This window comes from Globicephala melas, chromosome 11, assembly GCF_963455315.2.
Source record: "Globicephala melas chromosome 11, mGloMel1.2, whole genome shotgun sequence".
Classification (NCBI taxonomy): Eukaryota; Metazoa; Chordata; class Mammalia; order Artiodactyla; family Delphinidae; genus Globicephala; species Globicephala melas.
In genome coordinates, this window is record NC_083324.2 from 73,089,776 (window position 1) to 73,110,709 (window position 20,934).

Below are 20,934 nucleotides of genomic sequence, written 5' to 3' on the forward strand. Positions count from 1 at the left end.
ACATCATGCTTACTAGTGAATACGAAAAACATTTCCATTAAAATCAGGAATAAAAAGATCCATTATCCTCACTCCTAGTTATTAATGTTCTGTAAGTTCTGACTTAAAAGAGAAGCATTATTTGTGGACAATACAATTCTCTACCTAGAAAGCTCAGAAGAATCCACTAAAAAATTAAGCTGATTAAATTTTTAAAATTTAATTTTTTATAGTAGTATTACCACTATATGTAAACATATACAGACTTAAGTCACAGCTTCAAATGCATAAGACTGTAAACTGCAAAAATACAGCTTTAATACAAAAACAACAGAACTTCTGAGAAAAGAGAAATAATAATGGTATTTCTAACAGAACTAGAATGTAAACTTCATGAGATCTGGGGGGGGGGGGTTGTTGTTTTATTCACTGGTATATTGCCTAGCAAACAGTAGGCACTCAACAGGCATTTGTTGAATGAATAAATGAAAAGCACTAGCATTTAATAATCCTTTATGTCAAATGTGGTCTGCCTACAAGTGACAGTCTCAGACTGTCTATTACAAGTCCACAATGAGTTAAAGAGTTTGCACCAGAATGTGCATCACTGTGCACATCATTTAATTCCTCTTGTAACACAGGAAAACTATCTCAACGAAGGAAGCAGAGGACTTTTACAATCCGGCTCAAGCTACTTATCTCATAAAAGACAATGAGAAATAGTTCACATACTGGCTACACTGGGTGGCACCTCTTTAGACTAAATGTTGGGAGTTGAAATGAGAGGGAAAAACAAAAAGAAACTAACTTCAAACCAAAGAATAATTTGTAAAAATAATGTCTGGCTGCTGAAATGTGGTCATAATTAGGTCACTGTGTCTTTTAAAGGAAGCTTATGAAACATGAAAGCAACAAAAAATTTAAGGATAAATTCTTTTTGTCAACCGAATGGCAGGTTCTAATCAGGAAATTCAGACATCCCAGTAGCGTCTAAATGAATGAAGTCTTTATACTTTCAGAGCAGATTATAATAGATAATCACAGGAATTAAGGCACGTAAAGAAGTTATGCTCTAAGTTAACATAAACACTTCAAGTATATACTTCATTCGTTACTTTAAAGTGGGTCCAATACCGTAGTGTCATCTCAAATGTAAAAGTAAAACAAAGAACTGAGCCAGTGCTGGCGGTTTAAAAAATGAGGAACAAGTGAGGAATAGTCAAATTAACACTAATTTATAGCAGACAGGCTCTGCGAAAGTAAACTGGGCTGATATTCAGAAAACCAGGTATATAGCCCTTGAACCCAAAACTAACCCAAAACACATTCTAGGGCAAATCACCTCATCTCACTGTTCTTCAGTTTCCTCGGGAGTTAATAAAAAGACTCTCAGATTTTCTATTCAGTCAAAGTAACTGATACTACCCGGATTCCTCTGTTTCTGAATAAAGGCAGATAGGTGGTCCTACAAAAATATGCTGAGGTTCAATTCTATCTATAACCCTGTAAAGTCAAACTAATTAAAAGGTATAGACATTTATATAGAGATCTACAATGAACACCTTTCTATTTTCTATATAAATGATTTACACAATCTGATTCAATCCACATAAGAAATCTGAGAGATGTATATGTTTATCTGAATTTTACAAATAGAATTCCCAGCAATATAAAAAAGAGAACTAATGGCACTCACTCAGATTTGTATGACTGCACAAGACCATCCTTCCTTCTACAAACCAGCCATGACATATAGCTACAATTTTCTAAGGAAGCAGTAGAGGTTTCAAATAAATCAAAGACACTCAAAATACAGAATGTTAAGGACTTCCCTGGTGGCGCAGTGGTTAAAAATCCGCCTGCCAATGCAGGGGACACGGGTTTGAGCCCTGGTCCAGGAAGATCCCACATGCCGCGGAGCAACTAAGCCCGTGTGCCACAACTACTGAGCCCGTATGCCACAACTACTGCAGCCCGCGCTCCTAGAGCCCGTGCTCCACAACAGGAGAAGCCAATGCGATGAGAAGCCCGCGCACCGCAACAAAGAGTAGCCCCTGCTCGCCGCAAGCAGAGAAAGCCTGCGCGCAGCAACGAAGACCCAATGCAGCCAAAAATAAATAAATAAATAAATTTTAAAAAGAAAGAAAGCAAAATAGATAGGTGATGAGTGACATAAAAATGTTCTAACCTCTTTTCAGCTTTAGCAACTCCCATGGAAATTATCCTCCTAAATTATACTATCCCATTCTGAACACAACTTCCTATTCATTCTATTAAATTCAACACCTACTAGGTACCTAACAGGTACCATGTAGTGTAAAACAGGAAAATTAAAACAAGCTCTGTACTCATGAAGCTTACAGTGGGGAACAGAAATACACAAGTAAATAGATCCCTGGAATACAGTAAAATAAGGACTTTTATAAGAGTATACTACAAGGTGCCACGGCACACAGAAAGGAATTAACAAGACTGGACAGGCCAAGGACGTCTTCTTGGAAGATGAAACATCCAAGCTGATGTTTTCCATTTTGTTGTATTTTCTATACCTCCAGTTCTCTTAATTAATCTTCTATTTTACTTAATTTCATATTTCACTGAACCCTCCAAACCCTTCTCCTTCTCCCATTTATCTACAAATTGGTCAAATCCTTCATACCTTTCTATTCCATCCCTCCCCACCAGCCTAGGCTCAGTGATCAGAGACTCAAACATCTAGAATTTCAATATTCTTCTGTTACATCTGCCCTTCAAATCCCTAAATCAACCCAATCATCTTTCTTTTCCAGTCCTATGCCCAGCAGTTGATCACAGCTATAGAAAATTATACAACCTTGCTGTTAGAGCCCTTTTATAAGCTTTGCAGAGTCCTTGACAAATTAGGTAACACTAAGCATATTCCTAATTAGCTTTCTCTCCCTAACTCCACTGTTGCCATTACAAACCTTCACCACTCTCAAGCTTCCCTACCTCCTATCCTTGCCAACCCCAGCCAGTGGCCTTGCCTGCTTCTTCAAAACGGTATGAATGATAATTATGCATAGCTGAAAATATTACTTCAGACTATTTTTTGTGGGTAAAAAAAAAAAAATTTGTGTGTACTGAACTAACCCAGAAATCTAACATGCTTAACATGGTTTCATTGTGAAAACAGATTCAGTCCCAGACAAAGGACTTAAAAATAAACTTTGACCTGCTACCTGACAATTTCAGCTACTAAAAATACAGCCAAAAACCAAAAGTAATAAGTAAACTCAACTCTCAAAATTGATATTAAGTTTATGCACCAAAGATCAAGTAACTTTTCTCAGAAGAGAAAGTGTATCAGGCTTTCCTAGAGTATGACTTCTTATTTTAGATACAAATCTAATAAATTTAATTTCTAGTCTATAGTAGGCTGGAAGCAGCATGCAAAAGGTGGGGGAGGTGAAACACTGCCAGAGCATGGCACAAGAACAGCAACAAAATTAGCAGATGCAAACGAGAGAGAAAACATAAAACTCTACCAAAAAAATTTATAAATTCAAAGAGCATAGCAAAGTAGGACTATTTATCATAGAAACAAACTACACTTTATGGCTCTATGGTACCCTAGGGCATCACTATAGTACAAGTAGATTGCAACACCTGATATTTACAATCAAATTTCAGTTAAAAAAAGATTAAACTGTACCTGGTATTCCATTTATACATAGTCATAAATGTGCTATAATAAACTTACTATAGAAATATTTTCATTAAAATGGTCAAAATAAGATCCATTTCATCACTTAGATTAACTCATGTATTTATAAAATAAATATATTGAATGTTTATTCTCTATGATATATATGGCATGGATGCCCTTGTATTTAATTCTATTAGTCAGAATACAGATTTACATCCCTATAAAAAAATTAAGCTAGTCTTTTGCTACTAGTCACGCTCTCCATTCAAAAATAAGACAATAACTGCACGATTTAAAAACTGAGGAGATAGTTTGGCTGATTTTTACATACTGCAGGCACAGCACAATTCTACATTCAAGCAAGAAAAACAAATACTAAAGAAAACTGAGAAGTTCTTCAGCATCTCTAATCACACACTAGTTAACCAAGTCACTCATTAGTCAGTTTCTATCCAGTGTTGTTTCAAATAAACTTTCTAAAAGTAAAATTATTTTATTAATCAACTTTAAAAGTAAAATGAATCACATAGACCAATGTCTGAAATTTGAGTATACAGCAGAAAGCATAAAAAGAAAAGAAAAATGAAACTGCTTAAAATTTGCACTTAGAATTTGCTTTGGAACTTGATAAAATGATTCCTTAAAATTCATCTGGAAGAATAAAAATAGGAAAAGAGACAAGAAATATTTTAAAAAGAAAAGTTATGCAGGTGACCCTGAACTGTAATACCAAATATTAAAACATATTAAGAAGCTATAATAACTAAAGTAATGTAGTACTGGCAAAGGAATAGACAATTCAGTGGACAAAGCAGAAAACTCAAAAATAATAATTTATTATCTGATAAAGGTAGCATTTCAATTCTGAGAGAAAAGGGAGGTTTATATAATTTGTGGTGGTGAGACCACTGGCAAACCAACTTAAAGTAAAATTGTTTTAACTTAGAACCCTCCCTGGCACAATACAACAAAATAATGGATTAAATATTAAACTGTAGAAACTAAAAGCCTGAAATATAAGAAGTACATGATGATTTGTACAAAAGTTGAGGGTAGGACTTTCTGTCAAAGTGGAAGTAATAAAGTACAAGGCTGATTTAACTACGTTAAAAATGAAAACAAACATATTAAAAAAGAAATAAACCTTAAGGAAACCAAATGATGAAGGGTATGGGGGACTGTGGGGAGACTGCCATATATGATCGATAAAGGCTCAGTGCCTTTAATATATTAAAAGCCCTTAATAAACAATGGGAAAAAAACAAGAACTCAGTAAAATTGTGCTAAGAATATGAACATACACCCACAAATGAAGAAATATAAATGGCCAAAATATTTTCAAACTCATTAGTCAAAGGAAAGCTGTAATGTAAAATAGTTAGAGAAAAGCACAATATTTCTACTGTTTAAATGTCAGAGAGAGGTGGAGGGGGGTACTCTCATAACTATTGATAGAAATGTAAAAAATCCAACCTTCTTGGAGGAAAAATTAGGAAGTTACTATCAAAAAAGCTTTTAGACTCTTAGACTTCAGTAATTCACATGCACACACAGCCAAAATATAAGCATCTCTTGGTAAAAGATTACAGATAGCTTTTATTTTCTTCTTTTTGCTTATCTGTGTGAGAACCTTATTACCTCTTCTGACTTAAGTAACTCATTTAGAAGTTGCCTCAGTTTCCTTGAAAAATAAAGGTCTCCCTTCTTTATTTAGGCTCCAGAGTTCATCAAACAGTAACTCATCTACAAAACGCTAGAAAAAGTTGATGCTAAAATGGCACTTGATAAAATATCTATTCCTGATAAAGTCTTTAAAAAACTAGTCACTCATATTCTTGGGTGTAGAGAAATACTGTTTGATTTCACTTATACAAGGTACTTAGAATAGTCAAATTCATAGAGTCAGAAAGTACACTGGTAGATGCCAGGGGCCAGGGATGGGGGGCGTGGGGGGAATGGGGAGCTAGTGTTTAAAGGGGACAAAGTTTCAGTTTAGGAAGGTGAAAAATTTGGGAGATGGATGATGGTGAGTGCTGCACAACAATGTGGATGTACTTAGTGCCACTGAACTATACAGTTAAATATGCTTAAAATAGTATGTTTTATATTATGTGACTTTTACCAATATTAAAAAACATAAAAAAAGAGTGAACCCCCCCAAAAAATGCTAGGAAAACTTTAAATACATCCTCCCTCCCTTCCTCCTTCCCTCCCCCTCCCTCACATGTTGCTATGCAGAGATCTCCTGGTGCATTATTTTTTTACACCAAACATAAAAGAATGTCTACAGAATGGCACTCCATGTGTAAAAAGGAAAAAATAAGTGTATATTCATTATGTGCTTATAATGTGGATAATGAAAGTCAGCAAGAATACCCAAGGAAGAATAAAAGTTGTTACTTAAAGGGAAGAAATCAGGCAACAGGAATAGGAAAACTTTTTACTGTATAACAATTCTTAAATTACTACCAATTAAAAACTAAATTAAAACAATTCTTTCATGATAATACATATTTTAAATATCTATGAATTAAAAGATTATATATAAATTTATTTATATATAAATAATACATATCATATACATGTCACATTACTCAATATTAGCAAGGCATACATACACTATTGGTAGGATTATAATCCATTAAAGCCTTTATGGAAGGTCACCAAAAACCTTAAAGGAGGGACTTCCCTGGTGGTCCAGTGGTTAAAACTCCGCCTTCCCAGGCAGGGGACTTGGGTTCGATCCCTGGTCGGGGAACTAAGATCCAAAATCCAGAGGGGCAACTAAGCCCGCGAGCAGCTGCGGAGGATCCCACATGCCGCAACAAAGATCCCACGTGCCAGGACTAAGACCCAACGCAGCCAAAAATAAAATAAATAAATAAATATTTTTTAAAAAAAGAAACTTAAAGGAATTATTCCTAATGAAATATCCAGTCACATGCTCAAAGATATAGATACAGAGGAAGAGAAAGGGGGGCGCGGAGAGGAGGGCAGGAAGGAAAGAGAAGGGGAAGGGAAGGGAGAAGAGAGATCTATACCTGTAAGTAAAGGAAGTTCATTACAATCTTATCTATAAAACTGAAAAATCAGAAATAACCTAATGTATCAATACTTAACAAGACTGCTGAAAGACATCATAATGGAATACAAACTACTGCAGCTACAAAGACAATGCCATATATTTATCAACATGGAAAGGGCCTATGATATTATATAATAAGTAAAAACCCAAGTTACACAACAGCAGCTATAATATGGGATCTTGGCATTTATTTTTAATGTGCATTAGAAAGGAAGTGGAAAGATAAATAGCAAAGCATTAACAGTGCTTTAATTCAGCGGAGTTTTAAGTGCTCTTTATTATCTTTCTGTAATTTCTTTTCAGAAAATAACATGAACTGCTTCTAAAATATAAAAAAATACTTCATTTTGAAAAAAATATTGATATAATAATTCCCCTACCCATAAAATTTGCATGGTTTGTGATTTTTTTTTTTTTTTTTTTTTAGAGGGGACAGGTATTTTGTTCTTTTGTGTTTTTTTTAGCTGCATTGGGTCTTTGCTGCACGCGGGCTTTCTCCAGCTGCGGCGAGCAGGGGCTTCTCTTCGTTGCAGTGCGCAGGCTTCTCACTGTGGTGGCTTCTCTCGTTGTGGAGCACGGGCTCTAGGTGCGGGCTTCAGTACTTGTGACACACGGGCTCAGTACTTGTGGCGCATGTGCTTAGTTGCTCCGCAGCATGTGGGATCTTCCCAGACCAGGGCTCGAACCCAGGTCCCCTGCATTGGCAGGCAGATTCTTAACCACTGTGCCACCAGGGAAGCCTGGTATTTTGTTCTTAACATTATGAAATCCACCAATACAAAAGTGAACCAAATCTTCTGGCTCCAAATCTACAATCCTTTCCACTGTACCATGTTATCTTAATCACTCACTTATATGTGGTATTGTTGTCCTTAATTTATCCTTTAAAATATTTATATTTTATTACAAATTCCAGATAAGTGAAGTTTTATTGTATACTTAAAACAAATGTTATCTCTGCTCACATCCTTCTAAAGGATTAGAGACATAAAGGATGTTGATAATCCCAAATTCTAGGCTGGAAGAGGCAAAATTAAAAAATACAAACAGTATTTGACTTAGAAATGGGTTGTACTCCAAGTTCGACTGTTTGGAAGTAATTCCACACAAAAAGAATGTTATTTTTGTTGTAGAAATAAGTATTAATTGACTGCCAGGCCAGCCCAAAAAGTTTAACCCACAACTGGCAGAAACATATTACTAGTATATTGTTATCCCTATTAAATACACATTACCAACCCACGTAATCTAGGAATAGGTAGAAAGCCACAAAAGGTTAGTAACACTCAAAAACTGGTCATAACCTGGTTCTTTCAAGACAGAGAAACAGGAAGAAAACAGTTATTCAAGGATTATTTCTCACTACTCTTCCCCAGAACCGGGGTTTGTGACTCTATTTATTCTGTCCTGGGAAAAAATGTTATGCCAGTTAGAAAACCTAATGACTACAGTATTTTTTAAAGGGCATATGGTGTTTTACTTGAGATTGTTTAAATGTCTGTGCAGAGATGTCAAAAAAAAAGAAAAAATTGCAAAAGGTGACATACTCATACCAATATATACTTTTGTGATGTATTTTAAATATGCTAAAAATATGCACACACATATTCATATGACATATTAAAACACACCACAGAATAAGTCAATTCCCATTTCTTTGGAGGTAATATAAAACTGCACATGTCTCACATCTAGAGAGAATCAGAACTGTGCCTCTGTAAACTTAAAAACAGCCATGGATCCTGACTCAACAGAGTCAAGATCAAAAAGATCCATTCCTCTATATTAAGAATCTACTATTCTTTTATAAAATCACACCTTTTTAATTTTAAGAGTTTACATTCTGTTTCAACAGAATTTATTGTAAGGAGGAAAGCACATAATCATAGATAATGAATTTTAATTTCCTACCCAAAATTACTAACCACTTTCTGATATATTTTCAGTACTGAAGAATCCATTTTTATCGAGTAACTTTTTCAAAGATTAATTTTGACCTATATACATTTAAAAATAAGTTTTCAAAATCTCAGCATATTAAAAACAATGAATTGACAAAATGCTACATAACATACTGGTAGCTAACTTATAGCTACCAGTAAATTTTGCAAATGTAGCTACATGAAAACGAGTGCCCAAAACTTACAACGCTGGTACATACTCAGTTACACAACTGGCATGATAATCAAGTGCAATACAATATACCCAGAGCTATAGTCACAGGATTTTCAGAAGGACTAAGTATAAATATATTAAGTAAATTCACAAAAGAACATTTTTAAGAAACACACTTCAATATTATCCAGACTGCCTACAAAATGGAACACGAATGTAATCTTAAACCTCCCAATCAAATCTGATCTGCCAAAGTAACCAAAAATTAACAGCCCCAATCACTAAAGAACTGCGAGACAATGACAATCCAAAATAAGAGGAAGAAGTAAAAAGTAAATGGACGACAGTGTTAAGAGTAAATACAGAATAAAATCATGTAACATGTAAAATGTATTTTCCCAATTTCAATAAAAATGTAAGCGTACCAGAAAAGAAGTATTCTGTGTACTTTCCATATTTCTTCTGTGTTGTCCAATATGGTAGCCATTGCTACATGTAGCTATTTAAATTGATTAAAATAAAATGCAAAATTCAGTTGCTCAGTTACCTAGCTCATTTAATGTATTCAAAAGGTACATGTGGTTCATGGCTATCACACTGAAGAGCACAGAGATAGAAATTTCCATTACTATAGAAAGTTCTACCGGGCAGCATGCTGTAATAGACAAATCAATTTTTTCTCTGTAATTATAAAAATTCTTCCCATAAAACTGCAAACATTTCTCCCTGCACCTGAAACATTTTTATAACTTCCTAAGTCAGTATGTTGATGATTATAATTATTATTTTAAATACAATGATAAATGCTAACAGGACAGTGTCTACTATGTGCCAGGAACAATACTATGTGCTTTGACTCTATACCTCACTTCATCTTCATATAAACCCTATAAGGTAGATACAAGTCCACAATGCCTTATCTGAAACATGTATTTCACAATTCGGAAGTTTTCAGATTTAGAAAGTTAATACTAGGAACTTCCCTGGTGGCGCAGTGATTAAGAATCCGCCTGCCAATGCAGGGGACATGGATTTGAGCCGTGGTCCGGGAAGATCCCACATGCTACAGAGCAACTAAGCCCGTGTGCCACAACTACTGAGCCTGTGTGCCACAACTACTGTAGCCCGTGTGCCTAGAGCCTGTGCTCCACAGCAAGAGAAGCCACCCAATAAGAAGCCCACGCACTGCAGCAAAGAGTAGCCCCCATTCACCACAACTAGAGAAAGCCTGTGCAGAGCAACGAAGACCCAACGCAGCCATAGATAGAACTGGGAATACATTCTTTCACATAAATAAATAAATAAATAAATAAATTTATTTTTTTAAAAAAAAGGAAGTTAATACTACACAAAAACCATATGCTACATAACACCCTCAGCAGGGTCTAGGGAAGCAATCAGAAACAGAAGAATGTATGAATATTAACATCAAAGATAAGTGAAGTTAATAAATAACCACATATCAGTTAGGTCCTGGTTCTGCCATCAAACTAGTTCAGAACAGATATTCCCATTGACCAGTGTAATAACTTGCATTTATACAATACTAGAATTTTAGAATTACAAATCCATGAATTTTTACCTATTTTTCCCCAAATAACTAAGGATTTTCAACACAGAATTATTAAAATGACTCTCCCTGAATTTCAAGAATTCATTTCTAAGACTAAACAAAATGTTCTTTCCTCTTGTAATTACATATCCTAAAATAAAAGGCCTAGGTATTTTCTTTTCATGAAACAATTGATAGAGATATTTAATATAAATTCAAAATTATATTTTGTCACATTTATAAAATGATACATTCTTTCAATGCAAGCACTTAATTCAGTTGGATCTAGCAACTTAAACATTACCTTGTTTCATTTCTGAAAGGAAAAAAAGTATAAACAACCTTCAGTTACACAGTGCTTTTATGTTCTCAATTAACTTTTGCACATTTTCTCACTTTCAGGAAAGACTGTGACCAATTTTACAATTTGGAAATCTTCATTATTATTATACTTATAAACCAGTGCATATCTTAAAACATTCCAAATAGATACAGTTCACAAAAAGTACAAGGATAAGTTTATCCACATATTTTAATGTAATTTAAATGTCAGGAATTAAGATAATTATTTAATAGTGACAAAATATAAAAGTAGGATAGACATTTAAAATATTCAACAATATGGCTATGTTTATATCCAAAATTATGAACCATCACAAATATAAGCATCCAATAAGGAGTATATTAGTATTCAATTTCTATGAAATCATACTTTCTCTTGGTTACCGATATGGCCTTGCTTAAAAAGATTTGGTGGTTAGGAATAGGAAATTGAAATAAATGCTATGATAATATGAAAATAGCAACTTAATCCAATATTTATTATAAAAATTAGACCTCATCACAAATAACAGTAATTAACTGAACAATTATTCATCTTTCCCATTATTACCTCATTACACCACACTAGTCATACATAAGTTGGTAAAAGTTCATTTGTAAACTAAGTTTTATCAATCAAAATAAGTTTTATTGGTTGAAATGTAGTTTAGCGTAGTTTGTCAAGAGCATGGACTCCGGAGTTAGGCTTCCTGGTTCAAATCAAGGTTTTACCATTTGCTGTAATGGCAATTTTTGGTGTTAGGAACCTCTGGGTCTCAGTTTCCCCATCTATAAAAGGGACTAACAGTATCCTCACAGGGCTGTGGGGGGAGTAAATGAAATGGTATGTGGAAGTACTCAGGAGAATGCCTGGTACACATAAGAGCATTCGCTATTATCAATGGCATTATTAAAGCATCTCCGAAACTATAATATATTAATGTTAGCACTTTTTACCATGAAGAATTTCTTTCCTCCAGTTTCCTGAAAACCTTAAATGCACCAGGGAAACTCAATGTTTGAAGGAACCCTGCGGCAGTTTAATAAACATCTATTACTAATTGATTCATTTATATATTAGGTCCCTTTAAAGTCAGATTAAGGTAAGGATAGAACTGGAAATACATTCTTTCACAGCACATAACTTCATAATGTTAAATAACAGCCAAATGATACCATTTCACATATACAACTATGTCCTACTCTAGTGTAGCAATGAATAAATGGTTGTTGCTATTTATCTCAAAAACTCCCAAGAGAAGTGAATCTTACTGAGAAAATTATTAGTTCAGTTATGGATATACTAAGTTTGAGGTGCTAACAGAATACTTAACGGACGTTCGGGAAGCAGTCAAAAGTACAGACCTAAAGTTAGGAAGCTTACACTCAGAAGTTCATCACTCCCTCCTCTGTATTACCATGGAATTTTTCACATCCTATTACATGACAATTTTTAGTCTCCACAACCATTCTCTACTGCTAAACTATCTTGAAGGCATTTAGGTCCTGCTATATAAGGGCTTAATAATGTTGATTTTTTTTAAAAAAAATGCAAAACTTGCAGAATAGTACAACTAAGAGAGTGAATTTTATTGTTTATAATAAACTCTGATTTAGAAATTTTTTTTTCAATCTGTGGATTTTAAATAAGGATGAAATTTTCATTTGGAAGTATTCTTATAAAATATAAGTAGCATACAAACAAAATCCTTTTTTTTTTTTTTTACATTTGGTCACATGAGAATTACTAAATGCTACCAAGCAGTGAAACCTGACATTATCACCAGGCCTATAAATCTGCAAAAGTACAATATAACGAGGCAAAGAAATTTATAAATGAGTAAAATAGGGAAAAGAAAGTCCAGTGAAGATTCCTTGAAGTGAGTTTAAATTAATTTAAATTCTTAAGAAGTCTGTCAAAATACCTGCAATGTAGATTGAAAAGATTTCACTTTCTAATTTACAGGCTACTTGAGTTCAATAACTTAAAAATGAAAGGCCTCTGGACCCTTCCAGCACATGTTATTCTAAGAGCTATGATAAGGAGCATGTAGCAAACGTGCTCAGTTACATGCACTAGGTAAGGGAAAGATGCTGTCATCCGCAACCCACCAGCAACTGTCTGACCACCAATCCTTTAGTTTAAAATTTGTAGAAGCGTTTCCTAGAGAATGCTGCAGTTGTAGTATTTGTCACCCAAACTTAAAATGTGGTCAGTCCCATCGAGGCTCTAATAGGAGAACAAACCGGCTGCCAGTTCTATATTTAATAGCAGATCCTGACAATTCCATTTGTGCCTGACAACTAGATGCCTTTCAGTGAAGCCATTCCCTGGAAATGACACTACAATACTGTTACTTATTTAGCGGGCATGGAGCCAAGAAAAACCAGCTCATTAGTGGTGAATGAGTAGGGAAGACAGTAGCCAGAGGATTAAAAAACAGCAATATACCACACAAACAGGCTTAGAAGAACTGTGAAAATGCAGGAGAAAAAAAGTAGAGATCCACAGAATGAAATTCCTACAACACAAAATTAACAGAGACTTAAGTCTGCACTTTCTCATTTAAAATCACATAAGCAAGGATCAAATGCATATTGATTCTAATTTTACATAAAAGCCTGAAAACCTCATGCCAATAGAAAATATTGGTAAATAAAAAAAGGACTCCCCTAATCTTGGCCCTGTTTTCCTGTTCTATGAAGCAATTCATAAGAAGAAAAAATAACTTCAGACTATAAATGATGAATGTATAACTATTAGGAGTGGCCTCTCTATGAGGTCTGAAATAGAAGGAAAATGTACATTTCTTCCAAAGCTGTGGCCAACAATAACTTTCGCATTCTTAAGCACATTAGTTGGGAAGATGTTTGCAAAAGTATTTCATAAGAAAGTGCTGAATTTAGCTTTTATTTTATTTTTTTCTGTTTTCTTAAGTGGCCTGCAGTCTATCCAATGCGCTAAGTAGAACCTCTCCTAAGTATAAATGACAAAAGGAAATACAGCTTTCTTCTTACAGAGAACTGTTTCTACAGATCAGGGGTCATCAAACTTTCTGTAAAGGGCCATATAGTAAATATTTTCAGCTTTACAGGCCAATATGGTGTCAGTCACAAAAACTCAACTCTGCCATGTAGCATGAAAGCAGCAATAGATAACAGATAAATAATGAGTGTGACTGTGGTCCAATAAAATCTTATTTTCAGAAACAAGCAGCCAGTCTATGGCCACAGTTTGCTGACCTCTGCTATAAAGCATGTTTTTTTACCTACTAATTAATACGTTATTTTAATAAATAACACCAAATTTGAAAGATGATCTCTGGGGTTTGCTTTAAAATATTTCATTAAAAAAAAAGTGAAGAGCAGAGAGAAAGGTTAAAGAAGACTGGCAAGGGGCTTCCCTGGTGGCACAGTGGTTAAGAATCCGCCTGCCAATGCAGGGGACACAGGTTCGAGCCCTGGTCCAGGAAGATCCCACATGCCACAGAGCAACTAAGCCCATGCACCGCAACTACTGAGCCTGCGCTCTAGACCCCACGGGCCACAACTACTGAAGCCCGCTCACCACAACTACTGAAGCCTGTGCACCTAGAGCCCGTGCTCCCAACAAGAGAAGCCACCGCAATGAGAAGCCCACACACTGCTACGAAGAGTAGTCCCTGCTCGACGCAACTTGAGAAAGCCCGCGTGCAGCAACGAAGACCCAGCGCAGCCAAAAATAAAATAAAATAAAGTAAATAAATTAAAAAAAAAAAAGGACTGGCAAAACACAATTAGCGTTAGTCTGATGATGGATGCATGGAGTTCATTATACTATTACAATAATTTTACGAGTTTGAAATTTTCAAAATTAAAAGTTTTTAAAAATACAAGGTAGATCAATGAATTGGCTCTACAGGAAAATTAATTTCCTCACTTTACTACAAACATTCTAAAACATATCTAGTATTTTTAAACATAATCAACATAGTACAACATAAAAGTTTAACATAAAGCTACTAAACCATAGCTAAAAAATTTAAACGTACAAAAGTGTATACAAGCATAAACCCTTAACATTTTTCATAATTTAACAGACAGCCTCACCTCATACAACTCCTAAATTGACACATTTTATTAGTCTCATCTTAGCTAACAAAATGTGTTACCAATTTTTGGTTTTAGAATATAATTATTTTATAGGGTATATATCACTTAACATATCATAGGTTTATTATTTTTTCAAATAAATTAGTAAATACTTTTTTTTTCTCAGTTTTAAACTCTAAGCAATAAATATGAATAGAAACAATTCACATAAACAAACGCTGTTTAAGGTCTTCAATAATTAAGAGTATAAAGGGATCCTGAGGCCAAAGTTTGAGAACCTGTGACCTGAACGTTTCTGATGCTGTTTAAAGTATGTTTACCAAGCAACCATTAGATACATGCTCAAACTCATTTTTCCTTTGAACAATAATCATCACAAAGTGGAGTTAATCCACTATGAAGGCTATCAATATACAACCATTTAAACCTTCAACAGAAACATTCTTTTAAAATTGCTGGGTATGTCATGAATAACGTATCCATAGGAAAAGAAGAGCTCTAATGTGTTGTCCCCCTTATGCAGAAAATTGTCTCCTGGACCAATAATAAAGAAAAACTAATATGCACCAGCAGACATTTCTAATAAATATGCTACCTCTCATCAAATCAAGATATGCAGTCTCACTCAATGAAAGAAGCCAGAAAGCAAGCTGAAAAGAGCTTTAGCAAAGAAATGTTAATGACTATGCAATTTCTCAAAAACTAAAGAAATGTGTTTTTTAAATGTCCTAAGTTTTTTCTCAAGTTCTGAAACACAGTGATTTCAAATATTATCAAAACTGAAAACTACATTAGGCTCACAGAATTATTATGACTGACACTTGAGAAAAACTGAGAACTCTGTGAAAATATTTCCAACTACCCAAGAATATAATCAATGTCAAAATTTTCTAAATCTAAAACTAAAATAGCAATAAGCAATCCATAACACAGATTTGGGCAAATAATCAGAGCACAAATGTCTGCATGAGTATTCATTCTTTTATGAAGATGAACCAATACTTACTTTTTGAATACAGTATCACTGTAGCATTTTTAACCAATTTGTCCCTTCCGTATACGGCTATTTAAAATGTTATCAGACTATTTCATTTTTACTTAAGTACAAATTTCCAAGTTAAGTTTTATAAATCTCGTTATTTCTATTGTCTTTTATCAACATGAATATACTTAAAATAGTAATAACTGAGATACAGAGCCATACTTACATCATACTCTGCAATTCTGCTGCAAAGCTTACAGACTTCCCTGTACTTCTTCCACTACTTGAAGTGGCAGTAGACATTGGGCTGGCTGCAGTGTTATTCATCTAAATAAAAAAGAGAACTCAGCTTACAAAAATGTATCTAGCTATAAGTAAATGCATGGAAAACGGAAGCAATTATAAGTTACTTCAAAAAGTATAGAAATTTTTAAAATTCTGATTTGTTTTACGTAAATCTGATTTGTCCATACTTGTTCTTCATTAAAATGAAATTGTAAGGTAGAAAACTGCTTAGTCAAATATGATGTAAAAAAATTACTCACTTGGGTGATAAACTTTTCATTACATATTTTGTAATAAGTATTGGAAGAAAAATACTCATTAAAATATTTTAATAAAGTTCAGTGGTTTTCAAAATCCATTCCATGGAGCCCAAAGATTCCCCAGCAATATTTCATTGAGCTCCCAGTGGCCCAGTCCCATCCAGAACACAAGAACTCTGATTTTTCTATTTCATATATTGGGGCTCCAAGTAAGATTTCATTTAAAGAAAGAGCTGCACAGCTGTAAGATACAGAATTAGAAACCCAAAACATAATCTAATTCCCATTTGAACCATAGCCTAAAATACAAATAATACAAATAAAGCCAATCAGTAGATCAGAAGTAAGCACTGTGATATTTTATAATCTTATGGTTAAATTACTCATCAATTTAAAATGTGACTTTAAAAAAAATAAAAAATAAAATGTGACTTTTGTCCCAATAAAATTAAGCTGGCGCATAATGGGAAAACTCGATGTTAATCCTAATATACGCCATTTTATTTATTACATGTGGCAGTCCCACAAACAAGAATTAGTGAAAATAACATTAAGGTAACAGAAGTAGATAAAAGCCTCACGCTTTTACCTCAAGGACACAGTAAGTGCTCAATAAATGTTAGTTATTATTTCATGTTTATATAAATTTTGTAATACTACGATTTTCTTTAAAAAATACTTTGCTGATTAAAGAAGAATTAACAGATTTAAAATATATTTAAACAGATTTAAAATATATAATAAAGTAAAGCAGTACTGAGAACTTTAAGTACAGTAAAGTAATTAGGAGTCAGAAGTCAGACTGCCTAGGTTAGAATCCCAGCTCTACTACTTTACTAGGGCTCGGGGCAAGTTCCTTAACGTCTCTGTGCCTCAGTTTCCTCATCTGTAAAACAGGAATGATAATCGCACACTCTTAGGGTTGTTGTGAGGATTAAATGAACTAACATAAACAAAGCATTCAGAATAGTTCTTAGCACACAGTCAGTATACAATGTTAACTATTATAAACAGAAAGAACTCAAGAATTTTCCCTTTCTTGGTCTGCTAAAAGCTTTTATGTGACAAATTTGATTATCCCTATTTCATAATCACAAACTTTAAGAAACTTGAATATTTTCACTACAAGACCTCAATATAATTCAACAAATATTAATTAGTTTCCCTATAAAATAAGTTCTGTTTTCACACTGACATCACTACTGCTACTAGTCAGCCTGGCTTAAAACATCAGTCATCATCTTTGACTCCTTCTCCTGCACCCTATAATTTGTAAGAAGCCAAATAAATTCTACTTTATGTTTTTACCTCCTCCCTTTCTTGTTGAGCTCTATTTATAGCTTCTCTCTTTGCAGCTCAGTTCATTCTCCACACTGCTATCAAATTTATCTTCTTAATACATCCTCTAAACTGACCACTTCTGTGGGCAATGGAGGCTTAAAATTGATAAAGGAAACTTGAACCAGGGTCATTCACTGATGGCTGAGATGGAAAGGCTGGGTCCCATGAATGAAAGCTGAAAAAATTAACTACTACAAACCACTGCCTGAGATGGGCCACATATGAAGCTTTTGAGAAGGCAAAAGGACAGAGACCTAAGACAAGCAGCACACTAGCTGGGTGGCTAGATCTGGAATGTCCCAATATCATTCTGTGGCAGGACCAATTCTCTGCCAATATAAGCCCTGGTCTAACCTAAGGTCCCTAGGAGCCAGGCGAAAACCACTAGACAGAGACTGCAAACGCAGAGAAAGAGAAGGAAGAAAGTTTCACTCAAACTGAACCTGAAAACCAAAGTTCTAAAACACATAAAGAAGCTAGTGCTATGAAAGACCATCGGTCTTTTTAAGCGTAAATTTGTCCTATTTGTTCACAAAGACTTTTTTGGAATAAGTACTTTTTTTCTACAAATAATAGAGGAAAAGAAGCAACACCATTTGGAACTCAGGTTAAAAAAAAAAATCGCATCATCAGTCCAAGATTGGGGAATAATAAAACAGGAAAGCAAGTTCAAAAAGGAACTTGGCTTTCCAGTGACCTTAGAAAATGGTTCACTTGTCCCAAGAGAAGACTGACAGAGATATGACATCCTGGAGAAGATGTTAAACTCAAAGATTATGTATTACCCTTAGTCTATGATTTAAGTTGACTCATGTCAGATTTGAAGGCATGCCATTCTTGGGATTATCCTGAGACACTGCTGGAGTTATTGCCCTCTTTCATTCTGCAAATCCAGCTACCTTGCTTTAACACTCTCTGAAGAAGAGACATTTCAGAAAGTAAATGCATACTAAAACCCCAGCTTTCTTAGGTTGTGCCCCTACTGCAAATGTTTCGTATCAAGAGTGTTTATTGGTAAGAGTGAAAAAATCCCAATCCTCGTTTATTATAACCACGATCATCCTTTCAGTCAAGTTATTTACTTCTTAAATCAAACAGGTGAATAACATTTTTCTTGACATCATGAGCTGACAGTGCATTAGAATCTTCAAAATAATTATTTCCTGTGCACACATTTTGTTTGATGTTTTAGATAATTAACTTCTTTAGACATTAACTTCTTTACACATCAAAGTCCTATCATTCCAATGCTTTATTTCCTATCTCCCGGACATTTAAAAAAAAAATGTCGCTTAAAAGCAGAAGCACTCAAGTCAATTTTCTCTAATAAATACAGTTAACATGGAACTGAAAACCTACTGTAATCTTCTCAATAGGTTAATGTCCTGCAGTTGTTTTAGCTTTCAATTGAAATGCAGCTGTTTGCCATATTTTACAAAATGAATTCAGATGTGCAGATGGAGACCCAGATTATTTCAACATGCCACAGTTTAAATGTGAACTCAAGGAATAAGTTCATCTCTGATTAATACTTATATTTAAACCTGATTATTAAGCCAGTAGCCAATACTATGTCACACCTGTAAAATTCTGTTCCAGAGTAGAAAAACTGACATCGTTGAATAACAATAATGAAATTTAAGGATATACCCCTTTTCTCAGAAAATACCACGACAAAAAAATTTTAACTGTAGTAAAGTTATACATCACAAATGTGAATTAAACAAAAATGTAATGAACATGTTACTGCATTTCTATTTATAGCTCTTTTTTTTTTTTTTTTTTTTTTGCTGTACGCTGGCCTGTCACTGCTGTGGCCTCTCCCGTTGCGGAGCACAGGCTCCGGACGCGCAGGCTCAGCGGCCATGGCTCACGGGCCCAGCCGCTCCGCGGCATGTGGGATCTTCCCAGACCGGGCCACGAACCTGTGTCCCCTGCATCGGCAGGCGGACTCTCAACCACTGCGCCACCAGAGAAGCCCTATAGCTCATATTTTTAGTGACTAAATGACCAAAGAAGAAATACCATGAAACATCTTCAGCTTAAAATACCTCAGAGTTGAAAACGTTATTACTAGTTACAACTAGTTACAACACCCTCAAAACAGTGTCAAAAATCTGGATTGTGAAATCCATCAGTCTACCCATTTACTAAAAGACAGTGGAAATTTTAAATTGTTTCACTCCTGAGAAATATTAATTCAGCAGACCTATGTACTGATTCTGCACATCTACAGAGTCTCAATTTCAATCACTCATAATCTGAGCATCCCACATAATATAAATTAATAGAAAACTATTATAACCAGAACATTTTCATTTTCATATAACTCCAAGGGCAGGAAGCAATTATGGTTACGCCAACACTATTAAGACACTACATTTTAGTTTTGTTGTTTAAAAAAAAAAAAAAACTCAAGTTACATCATGATCTAAATTTCTCCTGCTGTGCAAAAGTAATACCAAACGATCATTCAATCACTGAGAATGCAAAAAATAAAAAAACAAATTAAAATCTGCAAAATTTTAAAACTTCTACACCTAGTTTTGGTATAACACAATGATAATTCCAATATATTTATATATGCCCCAATTCAAGTTAATCAACATAGTAGAACCTGGTAATAATGATCAACTAATCTCTCAAGTTCAGTTTCTCCATCCGTCAAGAATAGTTTCTACCTGTCTCAGAGGAGTGTTTTAAAGAAGACAGTGGCTGCAACATAATGTGTGCTCAAAAAATATACGTGAATTGAAAACATCAAAACACCTGTAAATTATGAAAATTCCCTAGACAGACGGATTGTAAACTGAGTTTCCTTATCTCAGTTGTCTACACGAGCGATTATTTTTTTAAACCTATAGACATAGAAGCCGTGACACACTGCTCAGAGACATGTAAAGTTCTATCATTATATTTTTCTTCTTTAGACTGATATTAATGTAGGTTTCTACTCCATGTGCTTTCATATCCAGTACTCTCAAAGAAACACTGAGTTTCAAAAAAAATCTTATTCTTTGCAAAAATGGTTCTTAAAGTGCACTGCCAACATGCCTATCAGATCATCCTAAAATACGTGACATCCAAACCCTGAAAAAATGGCAAGCTTACTTTTCCAATATTGAAAACACTGTTGTTTTTACATAAAATATTATATAATTGAGTGATAATGGTTAACGTTCCAGATATATGCAAAAATTTGGAATCAATTATACTTCTAATAGTACGAAGTAAGTGTATTTGACAAGGATGTCA

At 34.4% G+C, this 20,934-nt stretch overlaps 1 protein-coding gene across 12 annotated transcripts in view; it reads right to left on the bottom strand.

The window, feature by feature from the left end:
* SUPT3H (SPT3 homolog, SAGA and STAGA complex component) overlaps window positions 1-20,934 on the bottom strand; it is a 448,516-nt gene that overhangs the window by 422,378 nt on the left and 5,204 nt on the right. For all 12 annotated transcript variants that reach the window (XR_009565771.1, XR_009565773.1, XR_009565769.1 and 9 more), the window contains one exon: window positions 16,020-16,120. Coding sequence is in view for 5 of the 12 variants with exons in the window: in XM_030870554.2 (XP_030726414.1) it covers window positions 16,020-16,120 (101 nt within the window). In the remaining 7 variants the exon portion in view is untranslated. The remainder of the gene's footprint in view (window positions 1-16,019; window positions 16,121-20,934) is intronic.